This window comes from Epinephelus fuscoguttatus, linkage group LG5, assembly GCF_011397635.1.
Source record: "Epinephelus fuscoguttatus linkage group LG5, E.fuscoguttatus.final_Chr_v1".
In the NCBI taxonomy this organism is placed as follows: domain Eukaryota; kingdom Metazoa; phylum Chordata; class Actinopteri; order Perciformes; family Serranidae; genus Epinephelus; species Epinephelus fuscoguttatus.
In genome coordinates, this window is record NC_064756.1 from 3,779,670 (window position 1) to 3,794,957 (window position 15,288).

Consider the following 15,288-nt stretch of genomic DNA (forward strand, 5'->3'; position numbering starts at 1 on the left):
ATTATAAAGTAATGAAAACATAGATATGAATATTAAGTTGAATTTATGCCAATATATTCCCCTAATTCCTACACACTGGGCCTCTGAAAGTTGCCAATTTTACTGAGAAAGTATTTCTCATAATTCTTTGCTGGAGTTTGAACTGTTCCACAGAAGAAACATCATCTGCAGTCTGTAGAAGAAATTAACCTTTTGTCTGGTTAGCACCGATATGTTATTGTGGCCGGCTATGGCATCATGCGGTCCCCGTTTTCACTGATAGGGCTTTTGTTATTGTAGATCATCAAATCAGCAATCAATCCAGCTTTATGATTGTTAACAAAGGTGTGCCACCAGGTTATATTCTGGGACTACTTATATTTACAATTTCTATAAATGAATTAAGTGTTAAAATTAAAAACAGTACAATTAATCTATGGAGATGATGCCATTTTAAATACAACAGTCTATCATTCCGCTCTTAGGTTCATAACTGAGGATGGCTGTAAGAACGCATCCTTGTTTATAAGACAGTTAAGTGGTGGTGTTGGCAGTGAAAAGAGAGCGGCACTGCTTTATATTTGTTTACAAAGCACATCTTTGCAAACTACCAGAGTATCTTACATATCTTTTTAACTACAGATCAAAATCACACTGCACTAGATCCCTAGACTATATGGCTTTTGAAAATCATCATGGTAAAACTGAGACTGAGAAACTGGCTCTTAAATATGATGCTCTGCAAAGTGGAACAATCTGCAGAAGCTTGTAAAACTAGAAAATTAGCTCATCCCTTTGAATCAATTTAAATTCCTTTTGACTGACTAAGTGCAGCTTGAATGTGTGTTCTTTCTTGGAACAGATGTTGACCCTTATGTTGAGGTCCTTGTCTTGTTTGTGGTATGACTTATTTATGTATACTGTAACTTGCGTGTGCTTCTATTGTTATATATGTGCCCACAATCAGAGCATCTTTCCCCTTTTCAATAAAGGTCATAATAATGTTATTAGCTGATTAGCATGTAAATGGTTAGCAGCCAGAGGAAGCAGGTCGCTGGTAACCAACCTGAACCAAAGTAAGGACACCTCTGGCAGTTGGGTCCCCAGGCTTTGCCAACTCGGCTGCAGCAGCAGATCTGCTTGGTGATGTTCCTGAGGATGGGCAGGGAGCAGGAGGATGGACCCTGGCCGGAACCCAGGACCCGGTGACACTGACCTTTCTCCTCTGATATCACACTCTGGGCTGCAGAGGACACATGGAAGGAGGAAAGGGGACACGTTACACAAAGGACTGGACACAAAGCTGGTCTGGGAGTTTAAACAGACTTCAAGCCGGAGGCACCAGTAGAGCACTGCATGCAGAATCAGTACATGCTGTTCCATTACAGTCAACATTCAAACAGCCCCGATGGAGACTCGACACACATCAAGCAAGCTCTGACATCACAGCCATACAAACTTCCCGGTGGCTTGATTGGATATGAGGAGCAAGAACAATGATGCAAGAACAGAAACAGAGAATCTGTCCATGAAGCAAAAAGTAAAGGTGTTTAAACTTTTCACATAAATTAAGAATCCAGGGTCTGCATGTGTCTGAATATCAAGTCATCAAGCTGAGAGTAGATGACATCCTGTTTGATATCAGTTCAGATTTTAATGTTTGGTCCATCATCAAATATCACGAGTCTCTGGAGGTCAGCTGAAACAAGTCTTTTGGGGGGCCTGGTAATCAGCTATTTGAAAACAAAAAGGAAAAAGACACAGACAGCCAGTCGGACAGTTTTCCTCATTGAGAGGACAAGCAACAAACAACTGAGCACAATCTCAAACAAACAGCCAAATAAAGATCAGAGTCCAGAGTTTCATCAGGCCAGCCTGGACGGACAGAGCAACTCTGTCTCCTAGAAATTACATTCATAAAACTCTAAATCTGCGAAAGAAAATTATGATATTTTTTTATTAATATCAATAGGAAAGGTTTTGGCAACCCAGTCGCCAGAGGAAAATGTTGGCATTGTACGTTCCAGATACATTTGCACGTTGCATATGTATCATATCAAAGTTTCCAAAGTGAAGTAGTAGTATAAGCTGACCGTCATCAGGAAGTGAAGGGGATGGTGGATGGCGTGATACTGAGGTAACACTTCTGCCAAGCTGCAGACCACTCTTCGGGGCCAACAAAGAACAACACCAGCAGTTTTTTACAGAGCCATCGCTGTGTCTCCAGCGGCTTTTTAGGCACAAAAAGCGGTCTTTGTTACGGAGACATCACTGCTTTTCCAGCAGAGATTATGCCCCCAAAATCATATATTAAGCCAAAACATGATCTATTACTAATCAAGTGGTTTTTGTACCTAAACCTAACCACATGTTAACCACAGCATTGTTGAAATGTAAAGTTTAACACAAATGACTTGCAGAAAAGTACAATGCCAATATTTTTCTGCCGATTGGGTTGCTTTTCCAGGTCTGTAATCTCTTAATAAGTTCCTCATATTTTTCCTAGGATGTTTTCCTGGACAGAACTTGTACTGGTAATAAACTGTAATTTATTACCATAATGTTACACTGATATGAATCCAATTGATTAATTCCAATTAACTACTTAAGTAACCATGGAGTCAGCCAAACACGCAAACAAGTGAGTGTTAACAGGAGAGTATGTAATTTTAATGGGGGAAAAATAGTTTCCAAAAATAATTTGGTTTAAATGGAGCTTTTATTTCAGAGCACGTTCTTATTTTCTCTAAAGTTAGTACCAAATTTCATTTGTTTTTTCTGGGAAATCAAAAGGAATAACAATTTTGATAAAGGTATTTTTGCCTTGTCGCAAAATGTTCGTACAAATCCTATCCGCTGAACACATTATTTATCACATTAATATCAACCTTAAACAACTCAAACCTGGTTAAACTTCACAGTCAGAGTTAGAGGAAGATCATGATCTCAGTTAAATATTGAAAGAGTGCACTTTTAGTGATAACCATTTACATACTTTGACAATTTGAGAATAAAGCACATTTTGTAATTTCTAGGAGACAAATTTCGACAAAGAGGAGAGAAAAACCAACAAATATCCATCACAAAAGTCACAGAAACACACCTGACCGTCAATGACCAAACACACACACACACACATAGATATATATAATACACACCCCTCCATGAGCATTTCCAGCCAGTTTGGAAGCAACAGAGAGACAAGATGTTGTCAGGTTTAATAAATCAGCTTTGATTAGAGCGTTGATTACCAGCATCCTGCAGCAAACCCACTCCTCCTCCTCCTCTACCTCCTCCTCCTCTTCAGCAAATGCCGGTCGGAATAAGCAGAACACCAGTCTGGCTTCACAAAACCCATCTGAGCACCAAACTTCACCCACATTTCACTGAATTTTAGCAGAACAAAGAGTTCTTCTGACTTTGAACAGAACAAAGAACCCATTGACTTTCGATGGAACAACGAGACTCACTGACTTTCACACAAAGACGTCTGTTGACCTTCAGGAGAACAAAGAGATTCATGAACTCTGCTGACTTTTGGTAAAACACAATGTAAAGTAAAGAACATGAATCTCAACTTTGTACTCAAGTAATGTGCATGAGTAAATGTACTTAGTTACAGTGACATTGGTGGGTCACTATTCTTCAAACATGCTGTTTTCTTGTTGCTTGCCAATGGGCTCCGAGATAGATCTAGGATTGACTTTGACAAAAAGTTACAAAAAATCATCAGGATTTACCAGCTCTTAGAAAATGGGAAGGGGAAAAAAAACAAGCTGATCTGTCAGACAAATCATCAACAGCAGCAGATAAATGGAATCAGGAGCAAAATCCTTCAGAGACGCAGATGGATCTAAAAAAAGTTGTGCCCCAATCAACCAACTCCAAGTCACACCAGAAAATGCCTCGTCACTCCACAGTCTTCCTCTTAAAGGCCAATGGAAATCTGCCCAAAGCTGAGGGGGGCCAGACGCATCTGACAGAACAAGAGTTTGTCCTTTACAGAGCAAAGATGATCTTTACACTATAAAATGTCTCAGTATTTAGCTTTAACATTTTTTAAATCAGGGGAGTTCCTCACGGAGTTTGTTTATATTTGAATAGAAATCAGCCAGTACTGGGTGCTCAGATGTTTCTTTTGAAGATCAACAGTCGTCCAGATTTTAGAGATACTATGAGCTCAGATGGATTTAGGAAGTTCGGACCTGGAGTCTGCATTATTCCTGATGTCATTCCCAAGCTGGCGGCTTTGTGTGTGTGTTTGTGTGTGTGTTACTCACAGATGCAGATTCCATGTGTGGCGTCGAGGATGAACCCCACCCTACACACACAGCTATAGCTCCCCCTGGTGTTCACACAGAGCCCGTTCTCACACAGCCCCGGATGGAGGCACTCATTCACATCTACACACACATTACCACACAATCACACACACAACCACACAAATTAATATGTGAGCACACCCACACATGCACACAGACACACAAATGTATATGAACGTGGGATACATGAGTGGACAAGGACACACTTTCTCACACTGAAAGGAAACTTCAGTCGCAGCTTCTCACCAAAAAAACATCACATCCAGGTTTGTTGAAAAAAAAAAAAAACATTAATCTGGATCAGAATGATCCTGATTTTGAGATCCCATGTTTTGCTATCCAGGATCAGCTAATCCAATTTAAATACCATTCTTTTAAAGCAACATTGGATTAAATCACCCTGATCCAGATAAACAATTTCCAAGATTACCAAATCCGGATAACCAGTGCTGTAAATGGAACAACATATCACAATGTTGGCTGCTAGACATGTAAACAACAACAGGTAGAACAGCCAAAGTGAGGTCACAGGTCACCGAGACAGAAAACGCATGGGGGATGCAACTGTAAGAAACTACATTTGACTGTGTTATTGTAATAAATAAAAAGTGATAAATGAAATAAAATTAAAGTAATGTTTGATTGTCATTGAGAGCTATTTGGAGCATCAATTTATGAGGATGAAATACTTTTTTATACTTTACTGCACTGAAAGGCTGAATAGGTAATCTATTGTCTAATGTCTATTGTGCTTTATCACTGTAACAGTTAAACAAATCTACCTATCTATCTATCGATACATATACATATATATATTAATCTGCCGACGATCTGTTGACGACCTGCTCTGCTACCTGAGATACTGTGACCTCTGACCTACTTTCTGTGTGTGGGTGTGTGCGCGTGTGAAACTCACCGACACAGTGTGTTCCATGCGTTCCGTTGGCTCGTTCAAAACCAGCGGGACAGCTGTTGTTGCCTTGAGCTGATGAGGATGATAGTTAACAATCAATTACTAATTAATACTAATTAATAACAACAAAAACTGACTGACTTCCTGTCTATATAATACATGTTTATATATACACTGTCTTCACTGCCTATGCCACGGGCTGGCACTGCATAAATGTTAACCTGGCCTGTGGCACACATTAACATTAGCCGTTTTATTATTGGTCATCAGCCGACAGCCACGTTAGCCGTCTGTTATGCTATCATTAAGCTAAGGGTTAGCTTAGTCATAATAAGATGACTAACGTTAACGTGCGAGCTAGGCAGCCAAGGTTATCAGTCCTGCCAATTATGTGTGTCTGAAAGAACCTAAAAATATTGTAGTCATTGATATCTTACAGTAAGTCTACTGTTTAAATATTGAGTATTTTTCTGGGTATCAGTATCAAGTAAGAAATTCTAGTATTGTGACAACCCCTGTGTGTGTGTGTGTGTGTGTGTGTGTGTGTGTGTGTGTGTGTGTGTGTGTGTTCATGGTGAGGGAGGAACATGTCATCCAGTGACATAAAGGGAATTATTAAGAACAACTGAGGAAGAAGATACATCAGGCTATAGAAACACACAACTCAAAGACCAGACTCTGTTGATCTTTTAGACGTTTTAACAGAAACACCAGAGTAGTGTGTGTGTGTGTGTGTGTTTCTCCTTTGCTTCTTGTTTTCTTTTTCCTTCGACTCTCTCTGCTTGGTTTTAAAGGTGTATTGCGTCATTCTCCCTGATTTGACAGACTGATGTGAAGTTGGACGCCCAGCAAGTGAGCTAACACAATTTCCCTATGTGTCTGTACACACACATGCACACACACTCACACGTGCAGATGTTTGATTTGTGTGTGTTAAAGTCCTACAGTCCCAAAGAGCAACATTCCTTTACTGTTAGTCAGCTCTGCAAGAACATGGAGGAAGCATCATTACTGACTGACTGTGTGTGTGTGCGCGTGCGTGCGTGCGTGCGTGCGTGCGTGCATGTGTGTGTGTGTGTGTGTGTGTGTGTGTGTGATAATGTCAGATAGTTATGTAAGCAGCTCCTGTTGGAATATTTCCAAAATATTTCAGTCATAAAGTATCAGACCTTCACAGTAAGAGAAGGAGAAATATCTCAGTGTGTGTCTCAGTGTTTGTGCTGTGTGTGTGTGTGTGTGTGTGTGTGTGTGTGTGTGTGTGTGTGTGTGTGTTGGAAGTTGGCAGCGCTCTGTTATTTTTGGTCAAATCTCTCAACATCAGTATCACAGTGTGGTATTTTTGGAAAACAGTGTCAGTACTTTGAACACTTTGAACAAAGTCAACTTCAGATCCTGTGCATGAGAGTACTTTTACTCAGGTACTGATAGTTTGAGGTATTTGTATTCAGCAGACTCTTAACTTACATATAACTACGAATACCACACAGTTTTAATACTCTGCTACAAGTTAATGTCCTGCTTTCAAAATTTACCTTAGAAGTCTTGGCAACAAAAATATTCCTGAAAGTATGAAAAGTAAAAGTACTCACTCTGCAGAATGGTCCATTTCAGACTAACATATATTATTGGATTAGAATTATTGATGCATTCATGTTTTCATCGCTTAAATGCTGCAGCTGGTGAAGCTGGAGCTCATTTTAATAGCTTTTATACTGCTGGGTAGATTAATCTGTATAATACATCATCATCTATTAGTTGATTTATGTTTTGTATTAATAATCTGTAAGGTCACTTAAGCTGTCAGAAAAATGTAGTGCAGGAAAAAGTACAATATCTACCTCTGAGATGTAGTGAAGTAGAAGTATTAAGTAGCATCAAATAGAACAAGTTAAATACAGAAAAAAGAATTAAAAGAAATAAAGTGAAAATTGTACTTATCTACAGAAGTATTTCAATTAGAAGTTCACTAATAATTCTTTAGATATTTGACTAATGGTTTTTTTTCAGATTTCTTTACATTATTTTACTTTTTTTTTGGGTAATTTATTAATATTTTTTACAATATATTTTATTAATATTGTTCCCTTGTTTAACTGATATTTTAAATGTACTTTACTGATATTTTTCTGATATTTTACTTTTTAATTTTAAGATGTATTTGTAATTTTCTGCTGTTTTATTTTTATTTTTTTTTGAAAAATGGGGATATTTTACTAAAATTGTAAGGTTATTCTATTATTATTTTAAGAATGTTTTACAAATTTCATTATGGATATTTTGCTAATTTTTATCTGATATTTTTCAATTTTTACTGCTACTTTAATAATATTTTTTTGGATATTTTACTAATATATTTTTTGGATGCTTTCCAGATATTATTATAGATATTTTACAATTTTACTAACATATCTTTTAGATATTTTACTATTTTTTCCTAAATTTTACTGATATTTTTCATAAACCTGACCAATATTTTTGTAACAGTACTGATAATTTTTTGATACTTGACTAATTTTTCAGCATAGTTTTACTGTTATTCTGATGATTCAACTATGATGTTTCAGATATATCATTATAATTATTTCACTAATTCTTATCTGATTTTTGAAAATGGATATACTCCAATAAAGTGCAAATATCTTAAAAAAGTGTGTGTGTGTGTGTGTGTGTGTGTGTGTGTGTGTGTGTGTGTGTGTGTGTGTGTGTGTGTGTGTGTGTGTACCTGTATTCTCAGGACAGAGGACACAATCAGAGATGCCCCAGGCCTTCCCAATCCCTCTGCAGCACATTTCCTTGCTCCTCAGACCAGGTAGAGGAGAGCTGCACTGCGCACACACACACACACACAAACACATGTTAACTGTACTGTATATACACAATTAGAAGTGATAAAGTTAAAGATAAGACAGCTGAAATGATTGTCATTACTTCTACATGTATCTGGTCCAAATGCTGACCTGATGATGGCGCTAGATGAAAAGTCAGAGGATCACCAAAGTTGTTATAATTCATCTTGTGGGGAACATGAATGCTGAACCACATCTCATCACAATCCATCCAATAATAGTTGTTGAGATGTGTCAGTCTGAGTCAAACCAGCTAACTTTACTACCCATAAAGCAGTGCTGCGCACACAGCTAAAAAAAAACAAAAACGACATCGACATTCTGATGCACATCGTACGTTGGCGAACAGGAAAGTTCCGATGCTTCAGTAGTTTCTTGCAGTTTGAGGAGTCTGTTGGACATCAGGTCTGAGCGACAGCAGTTACAGCAGCCGAAACAAAAGCTGCGTTTCATTATCGGCATGAAATATGGCCGAGCAGGGATTTTCTATCAGAAAACAGAGAAGTGCGAACACGCTGAGAGTCTGCAGCCAGAGAGCTAATGTGAACCAGAGAGGAGTTTTTCTCAGGCTTCAGTTAGTAGTTACAACTCATTACAGGATCATAAACTATAAATCACTCATCACTCAAAAAAATTAAATTATCTCACAAAGAACACACGCTGCTCACTCGATATTTAACTAATTTAAGCTCATTAAAAACAACAAGTATATTTTATTACATGCCGGTAAACCAGTCGCCATCAGACAGACATGTTTTATTTAATTAAAACATATTTGAAGTGTTAATTCTTGTTACCATCTGAAGAGAGTCAACACTTTGTCTCAAAAACTAAAGTTACTTTGGATATTCACGTGGAGAAGGCTTTCGACTGTGTCTCCTGAGGAGTCCTTCGAGGGGTACTGAGGTGATACAGGGTAGCCAGTTCGTTGCTTCGAGACATCTGGTCCTTCGGCCATGTGCTCTCGTGGGTGTTGGCCTCCGCCGGGATGTCCCTCGTCACCAATGCTGTTTGTGGTTTTCATGGACAGAATCTCAAGGAGCAGCTGGATGAGGATGGGGTCCAGTTTGGGGAACTCAGAATTGCATCTTAGCAGATGGTTCTGTCGGCTCCATCACACCGTGACCTCCAGCATGCACTGGGGCGGTTTGCAGCTGAGTGTGAAGCGGTCAGGATGAGAGTCACCACCTCCAAGTCTAAGTCTGGTTCTCTGCTGGAAATGGGTGGATTGCCCCCTCTGGGTTGGGAGAGAGTTACTGCCCCAAGCAAAGGAGTTCAAGTATCTCTGGGTCTTGTTTTCGAGTGAGGGTGAAATGGTGTGTGAGATGGATTGGCGGTTTGAGTTGATGTCTGCAGTAATGCGGACGGTGTACTGTGTACTGTCATGGTTGAGAGGGAGCTGAGCCAGAAGGCAAAGCTTTCAATTCACTGGTCCATCTATATCCCAACCCTCACTTATGGTCACGAGCTCTGGGTAGTGACTGAAAGAATGAGGTTGCAGGTCTAAGCTGCTGAAATAAGTTTCCTCTGTAGAGTGTCTGGGCTCAGCCTTAGAGATAGGGTGAGGAGCTCAGACATCTGGAGGGAGCTCGGAGTAGAGCCACTGCTCCTTTGCATCGAGAGGGAGTTGAAGTGGTTCAGGCATCTGATCAGGATCCTCCTCTGTGCCTCCCATTAGAAGTTTTCCAGGAAGTAGGAGGCCCAAGGGCAGACCCAGAGCACACTGGAAGGATCACATATCTCATCTGACCTGGGAACAACTCGGGGTCCCCCAGCAGGAGGTGGAAAATGTTGCTAGGGAGAGAGACATCTCTAGTACCTTGCTTAGCCTTAATTCTGTGACACAGAACTATTTTTACTGGCATGAGTCTGAGGATGGAAGTGTTGGTCCAACACAGGCTAAATTTATCTCAACAACTATTTGATGGATTGTCATCAAGTCTTTGTAAACACTTTCAGGGTCACTAAAGTTATCACAAGTATGTTGCAAAACTACAAGCTGACAGCACAGAGGTCTGGCTGGGTGAGATGTTCTTCAGTCCAACACTGACAGAATCTTGCTGGCTGGCATATGTATAATTTTGGTGAACGATATTTAGCTCAAAATATTTTGGAAAAATAATGACCAGATTTGGAATTAATCCCCAAAAGCATGAATAGTGATGATTTTTGGGACCCGCTCTCTGGCGCCATCCTCAATACTATCTGCACATTGTCATGGTTGTTTTGGGTTTTTTTCCTCATCACTGTGTTTCCAGCATTTTTTTGTTTGTTTGTTTGTTTTTTTGTATTACCCCGTCACTGGTTTTCCAGCCAGGGCAGTGCCACAAAACACGGAATGTTTTTTACAGAGTCATCGCTGCGTTTCTGACTGGGATTATGACACCAAAATGCAGTATTCATAGCCTCTAGGGGGCGCTGGTTTGACTTTACTCTGGCTTCCTGAACAGAGAACAGATGTTGGAACCAAATGTGAGTCCTCCCGCTCCTTCTCACCTGTCCGTCTTTAACATCTCTGAAGCAGTACTTGAACCCAGAGTGCTGGGTGAAGGCGCCGTCCCCTCTCGCTGTTTGGGCCTGGACCCCCCCACCTGCTGGAGCCGGAGCCCCCGCTGACCCCGAGGACAAGGAGGAGAGAGTCCGCAGTGTGGGGCTGAATCCAGACACCTGGAACCAGAAGAGGAAAACTGACCACATGAAACACTGTCAAAGTAAAACTTCAGTGCTGTTTGTTTTTGTTACCTTCCGCACTTGGTGGATCTTCACACTGGCCTCAGGGGGGTGCTGCACTCTGACCTTCACCATGGATGGGCCGGGAGCTGCACGCACATACAGACACACACACACACACACACACACACACACACACACACAAACACTTAACATGATAATAATGTTTCAGATGCTACCACAGCACTGAGATTTTGCTTAATAAAATAACAATTGATTTTCTTTCTGAGCATCAGACGTTCAGATTGATGACACTTTTTCACTGTTAAATGAACAAAGAAAAAACACTTTGCATGTTCAAGTTTCTCTGTATTTCAATCCAAACAACCACAGGAACATTTGAGCCGGAGTTCAGACTCACCACCAGCCCTTCCCGTCTCCTGGTGTTGTCCCAGCGGCAGCAGGAACTCAGACTGGGTCAGCTCCTGATTGGCTGCCATGGCAGAGAGCAGCGCAGGTTTGACAATCTCATTGGTGGAGGTGGAGGAGGCGGATGCAGATGCAGATGCAGATGCAGCTGCATCGACGGCTGTGGGGGCAACAGGGATCTGGCAAAACTTCCCAGTGAAGTTTGGCGGGCAGAGACAGCGGTCCTTCTGCAGGCAGATGCCTCCGTTCTTACAGAGCAGAGGACAGAGGACTGCAGGAGACACAACAAAGACAGACATCTTTGTTTAATGGTTTATATGTTTGAGTCATTCTGATGAATTTTTATGCACTGATTTGTTCCTTTTCTGCATAAATGTATGGTGGAAATGTCATGGTACTGTACGTCCTGCTTCAACCGTGCATAGTTGCTCCTTCTTCTTTCTGTTTTATGCAGATACTTTCAAAGATGCTCCCACTTTCTTTTCCAGAGGCATTGTTGCATCTTTGAGTCACATCCTAGCAGTTCGCTGAAATATAAGTCCTCTGTTTTTTATCGGGAGTAGAGCTCAAATGCACAGTTCTAAACACTGAGGGGGACCAGCCGTTCTCATTCTCAACTCATCAAATACCGCCACTTTGTCAGTGATTTTGGCATCAGACACCAGAACAAAAGGCACCTTTCACCGAGGTATGACGCTCCGCCAGCTGTGGGAGGGGTGCTAGATGGGACTTTCACCAGGGAGCCTGGTGTTCACTATCCGTGTAAGTGGAAGTGTATTTTGAAAAGACACAATGCATGTCCTGGAACGTCAACAACGGATGCAGGAGGATACCTAGCGTGTCACATTTAGATGTCAAAGGTCACTGATAAAGTGGCAATATATGTTGAGTTGGGATGAGAACATGTTGGGGGGGTGTGTCCACGCTCTGCACCTATGCATTTACTCAAATACTGTACCAAAGTGTTGTAGCAACTGTTAGATCTAATTTTGAATAAAGTGTGTCAGTCGGGCGCTAAAGGTTAACATGCTCACAGTCTAATGCTAAAATCAAAATTCACATTCTTACCAGTTAGTACCAGGCGTACACACACACACACACACACACACACACACACACACACACACACACACACACACACACAGGTCTAAGGGCAACACTAACACACATCCATCATGTTTACTGTCGGCCTGGAAACACTCGCTGTCTGTTTCGCAACACTCTCTACTGTTTACTCTCCGGTTGTTACGCTTTCTGGTAGAAGTGGTGGGTGTGGCTCCTCCCCTCTCTGTTGCTAGGAGACCACTGGGTGAGGTCAGGTGATGTATGGATGTAAAACAAAGCCTGCTGCCCTGATGCGATGGAGGTGAGAGTGGACGGGAGCGCCAGCAGAGCCAGCCAGCCACTTTCCTACTTCCTGCTTGAGTGCGTGCTACAGGATGTTGGTGTATTGTTACCCAGAGTTCAGCTGCTGTTGAAGCTGCTACTAATGAGCCGATAATACCCAGAAGTCTGCATGGCAGGAAGGAAGCCTGCCTCTTTGACACGGGGTTCTTCTCTTGCTGCGATCTCTATCAGCAGCTCAACAACCAGTTAGAAATACTACATACATGTAGATATACTGTGATTATTCTTCATTTGGTGATGCAAGGGTTTGATTTCAAAGGGTCACATCAGTATGTTTTTTTTACCTAGACTGTATTTTCACATGGTTTTGTGTCTAGTGGGAACAACAGTTTTTGAAATTGGTCCTGTATTGAGCAAAAGGGCAGCAGCTGGCAGCAACAAAACAAACTGCGATGGTATGTTTGCACAGTAAATTCTACGAAAAGAGTTTGTTTTTGCCACTGACAGGCTCAGATTATTACCTCTGGGACTGAAAGACAGGCCAAAACTGCATTTCCACCAAGCTCCAAGGAAGAGCGCTAGGCTTTGAAGCCAATTTTACATAGTGGTCAAAAGTGGAACCAGAGACAGTTGATAAATGGAGACGGCCCACTTTAGATTTATCTCCTGTATCTATGTCACGTGGGTTCCGCCACTGCCCTGCCCCTTTAGGTGACTAGCTGCGGCCCTGAGTCCATTCATTCCAATGAGAAAAGTGAACGTGAGTGCAGATTAAGACTGTTTCCTTTGCCCCATAGTCACTGAAGTAAATATTGGACCCATTTTTCACAAGCTTTTTGGCTTCATGTGCCACTGAGCAGCTTTTATAGGAATGAACAGGAGCCCACCTCCAACAACGCTGTATCCAGGTCTCTTGATACATCCACACCATAGACTGGATAAAATACTGGACATAGCCACTATGATGTCACCCACTGGTTTCTGGACTCCTGTTCTAAAACCTTCAGTTTGGCATCCTGGCCACAACTATCTTAGTTTCTTGGAGCCACATGTGGCCATAATTGGACGAGAGGGTGGAGATAACTCTAACGCTAGCTGCTAGCATGGTTGCACAGTTCATTTGCAGCTATGATTAACAGTGATAATAAATACAGTTGTTGTCTGGTCATAGTTAGGGGGCGTGGTGAGGGCGGAGATGACGAGAGGGAAAACACTCCTTTAGTCCAGCTTGTAAATTCTGCAAAGTGCGGTATTTAAACCCACATTAGAGACACCATTACATTTACTATAGATGTGATTAATTGAAGTTAGCATAACATCAGTATCCTACAGCCATGAATGCCATGATGTTATAGACTAGCATGTTTTCTTTACTCTAATACACGTTTCAAGACCTTATAGCAGCACTAACGTTACTCAGCACCATTAGCCTGTTGTGCTATAGTGTTATCACACAGGGATTTACAACCTCAAGAACTACAGGTCCTTGGATACTCACAACATTTTCACCAGTGGCTAAACAATCTAACACTGTTTGGATAAAGCATTAGATCCTTTTTGTTTGAACAGTACCAACCCCCGAAAGTGCCATCGCCAACCACACCAGACTCCATTTAAATAAACAGTAATTTTATAATTGTAAAACACACTGCATTCAAAGTCACCAGAAACACTTAAACACTCACAAAAGCTGTCTTGGTTTGTCTGATTGGAATAAAAGCTTAATTTACCCAGTTAGACATGAAAATATGCTGGCTCTATACACGCTTAAATTACTGTCTATTTACAAGGACTTTGGTGTGTTTAGCAATGGCAATGTCTGTGCTGATTTCTGGTGAAAGAAAAAGGATCCCAAAGGTTTATCTCTGACATTTTATGGAAAGGATCCCTACAGACACTCATAAACAAACACACCCCGAGTGGTTACACTGCAGCCTGTTTTCGCGGTTGCTGGCTGCAGCACTCTATCTCAATACTGATCCAATGTCAAAAAATGTTGTTCCCATCAGTCACTTAGACCCAAAAACATGGAGAAACTGGGTCCAGGTTGAAAAATACTGAAGTAAGCCTTTAAGTAGTTCAAAATTGCAGTATTGGTGCTTTATACTAAGTGGAGGACCTGAGCTCCTCTTCCTGGTATCATATGTGTGAATCTGTCTCTGCTGGCTATTGTTAAAGTGTTTGCATGTGCCCAACTATGTGTGTGTGTGTGTGTGTGTGTGTGTGTGTGTGTGTGTGTGTGTGTGCGCGCGTGTGCGTGTGTGAGTGTGAGTGTGAGTGTGAGTTCATGTCCACACCCTTTTCCAAGTGTGTGTGCATGTCATGTTGTGTGCAAAATATTTGTTTACTCTACAAGTTTTTCAACACACACTGAGATTCTGCATGTGTGTGTTGGTGTAAACACTGTGACCTAATTATTATCCTGGACATCGCCCCACAGATGGACTCCATCAACGCACACACACACACACACACACACACACACACAGAGTTGGTAGGAGGTTTTTTTGGAGATAACTGAGGCAAAACAGACAAAAACAGACGGATGGAAAAAAGGAGTGTTCAGGCATAAACAAGGAGAGATTAAAGGGATGAAATTATATAAACATTTATGAAAAGAAAGAAAGAATACACAGAAAGAAACACGTCAAACTGTGGAATGATTTGTTCTGATCTGACAACTCTATGGCTCACACTGCAACATCTGACATTTTATCAGAGCCAGTTTGATGAAAACAAACGCAAAGCTGCAAAACCACAACCAGCAGGACATGTTCAGCCC

General features: G+C 41.2%; 1 protein-coding gene across 6 annotated transcripts in view; it reads right to left on the reverse strand.

The window, feature by feature from the left end:
• LOC125888716 (latent-transforming growth factor beta-binding protein 4) overlaps nt 1-15,288 on the reverse strand; it is a 47,001-nt gene that overhangs the window by 24,781 nt on the left and 6,932 nt on the right. For 5 of the 6 annotated variants that reach the window (XM_049576244.1, XM_049576240.1, XM_049576242.1 and 2 more), the window contains exons 2-8: nt 11,152-11,430; nt 10,803-10,879; nt 10,557-10,727; nt 7,937-8,039; nt 5,218-5,286; nt 4,260-4,382; nt 1,046-1,222 (exon numbers count right to left, since the gene is read on the reverse strand). In XM_049576244.1, the coding sequence (XP_049432201.1) occupies nt 1,046-1,222; nt 4,260-4,382; nt 5,218-5,286; nt 7,937-8,039; nt 10,557-10,727; nt 10,803-10,879; nt 11,152-11,430 (999 nt within the window). The remainder of the gene's footprint in view (nt 1-1,045; nt 1,223-4,259; nt 4,383-5,217; nt 5,287-7,936; nt 8,040-10,556; nt 10,728-10,802; nt 10,880-11,151; nt 11,431-15,288) is intronic. The other variant, XM_049576243.1, reaches the window with a different exon arrangement.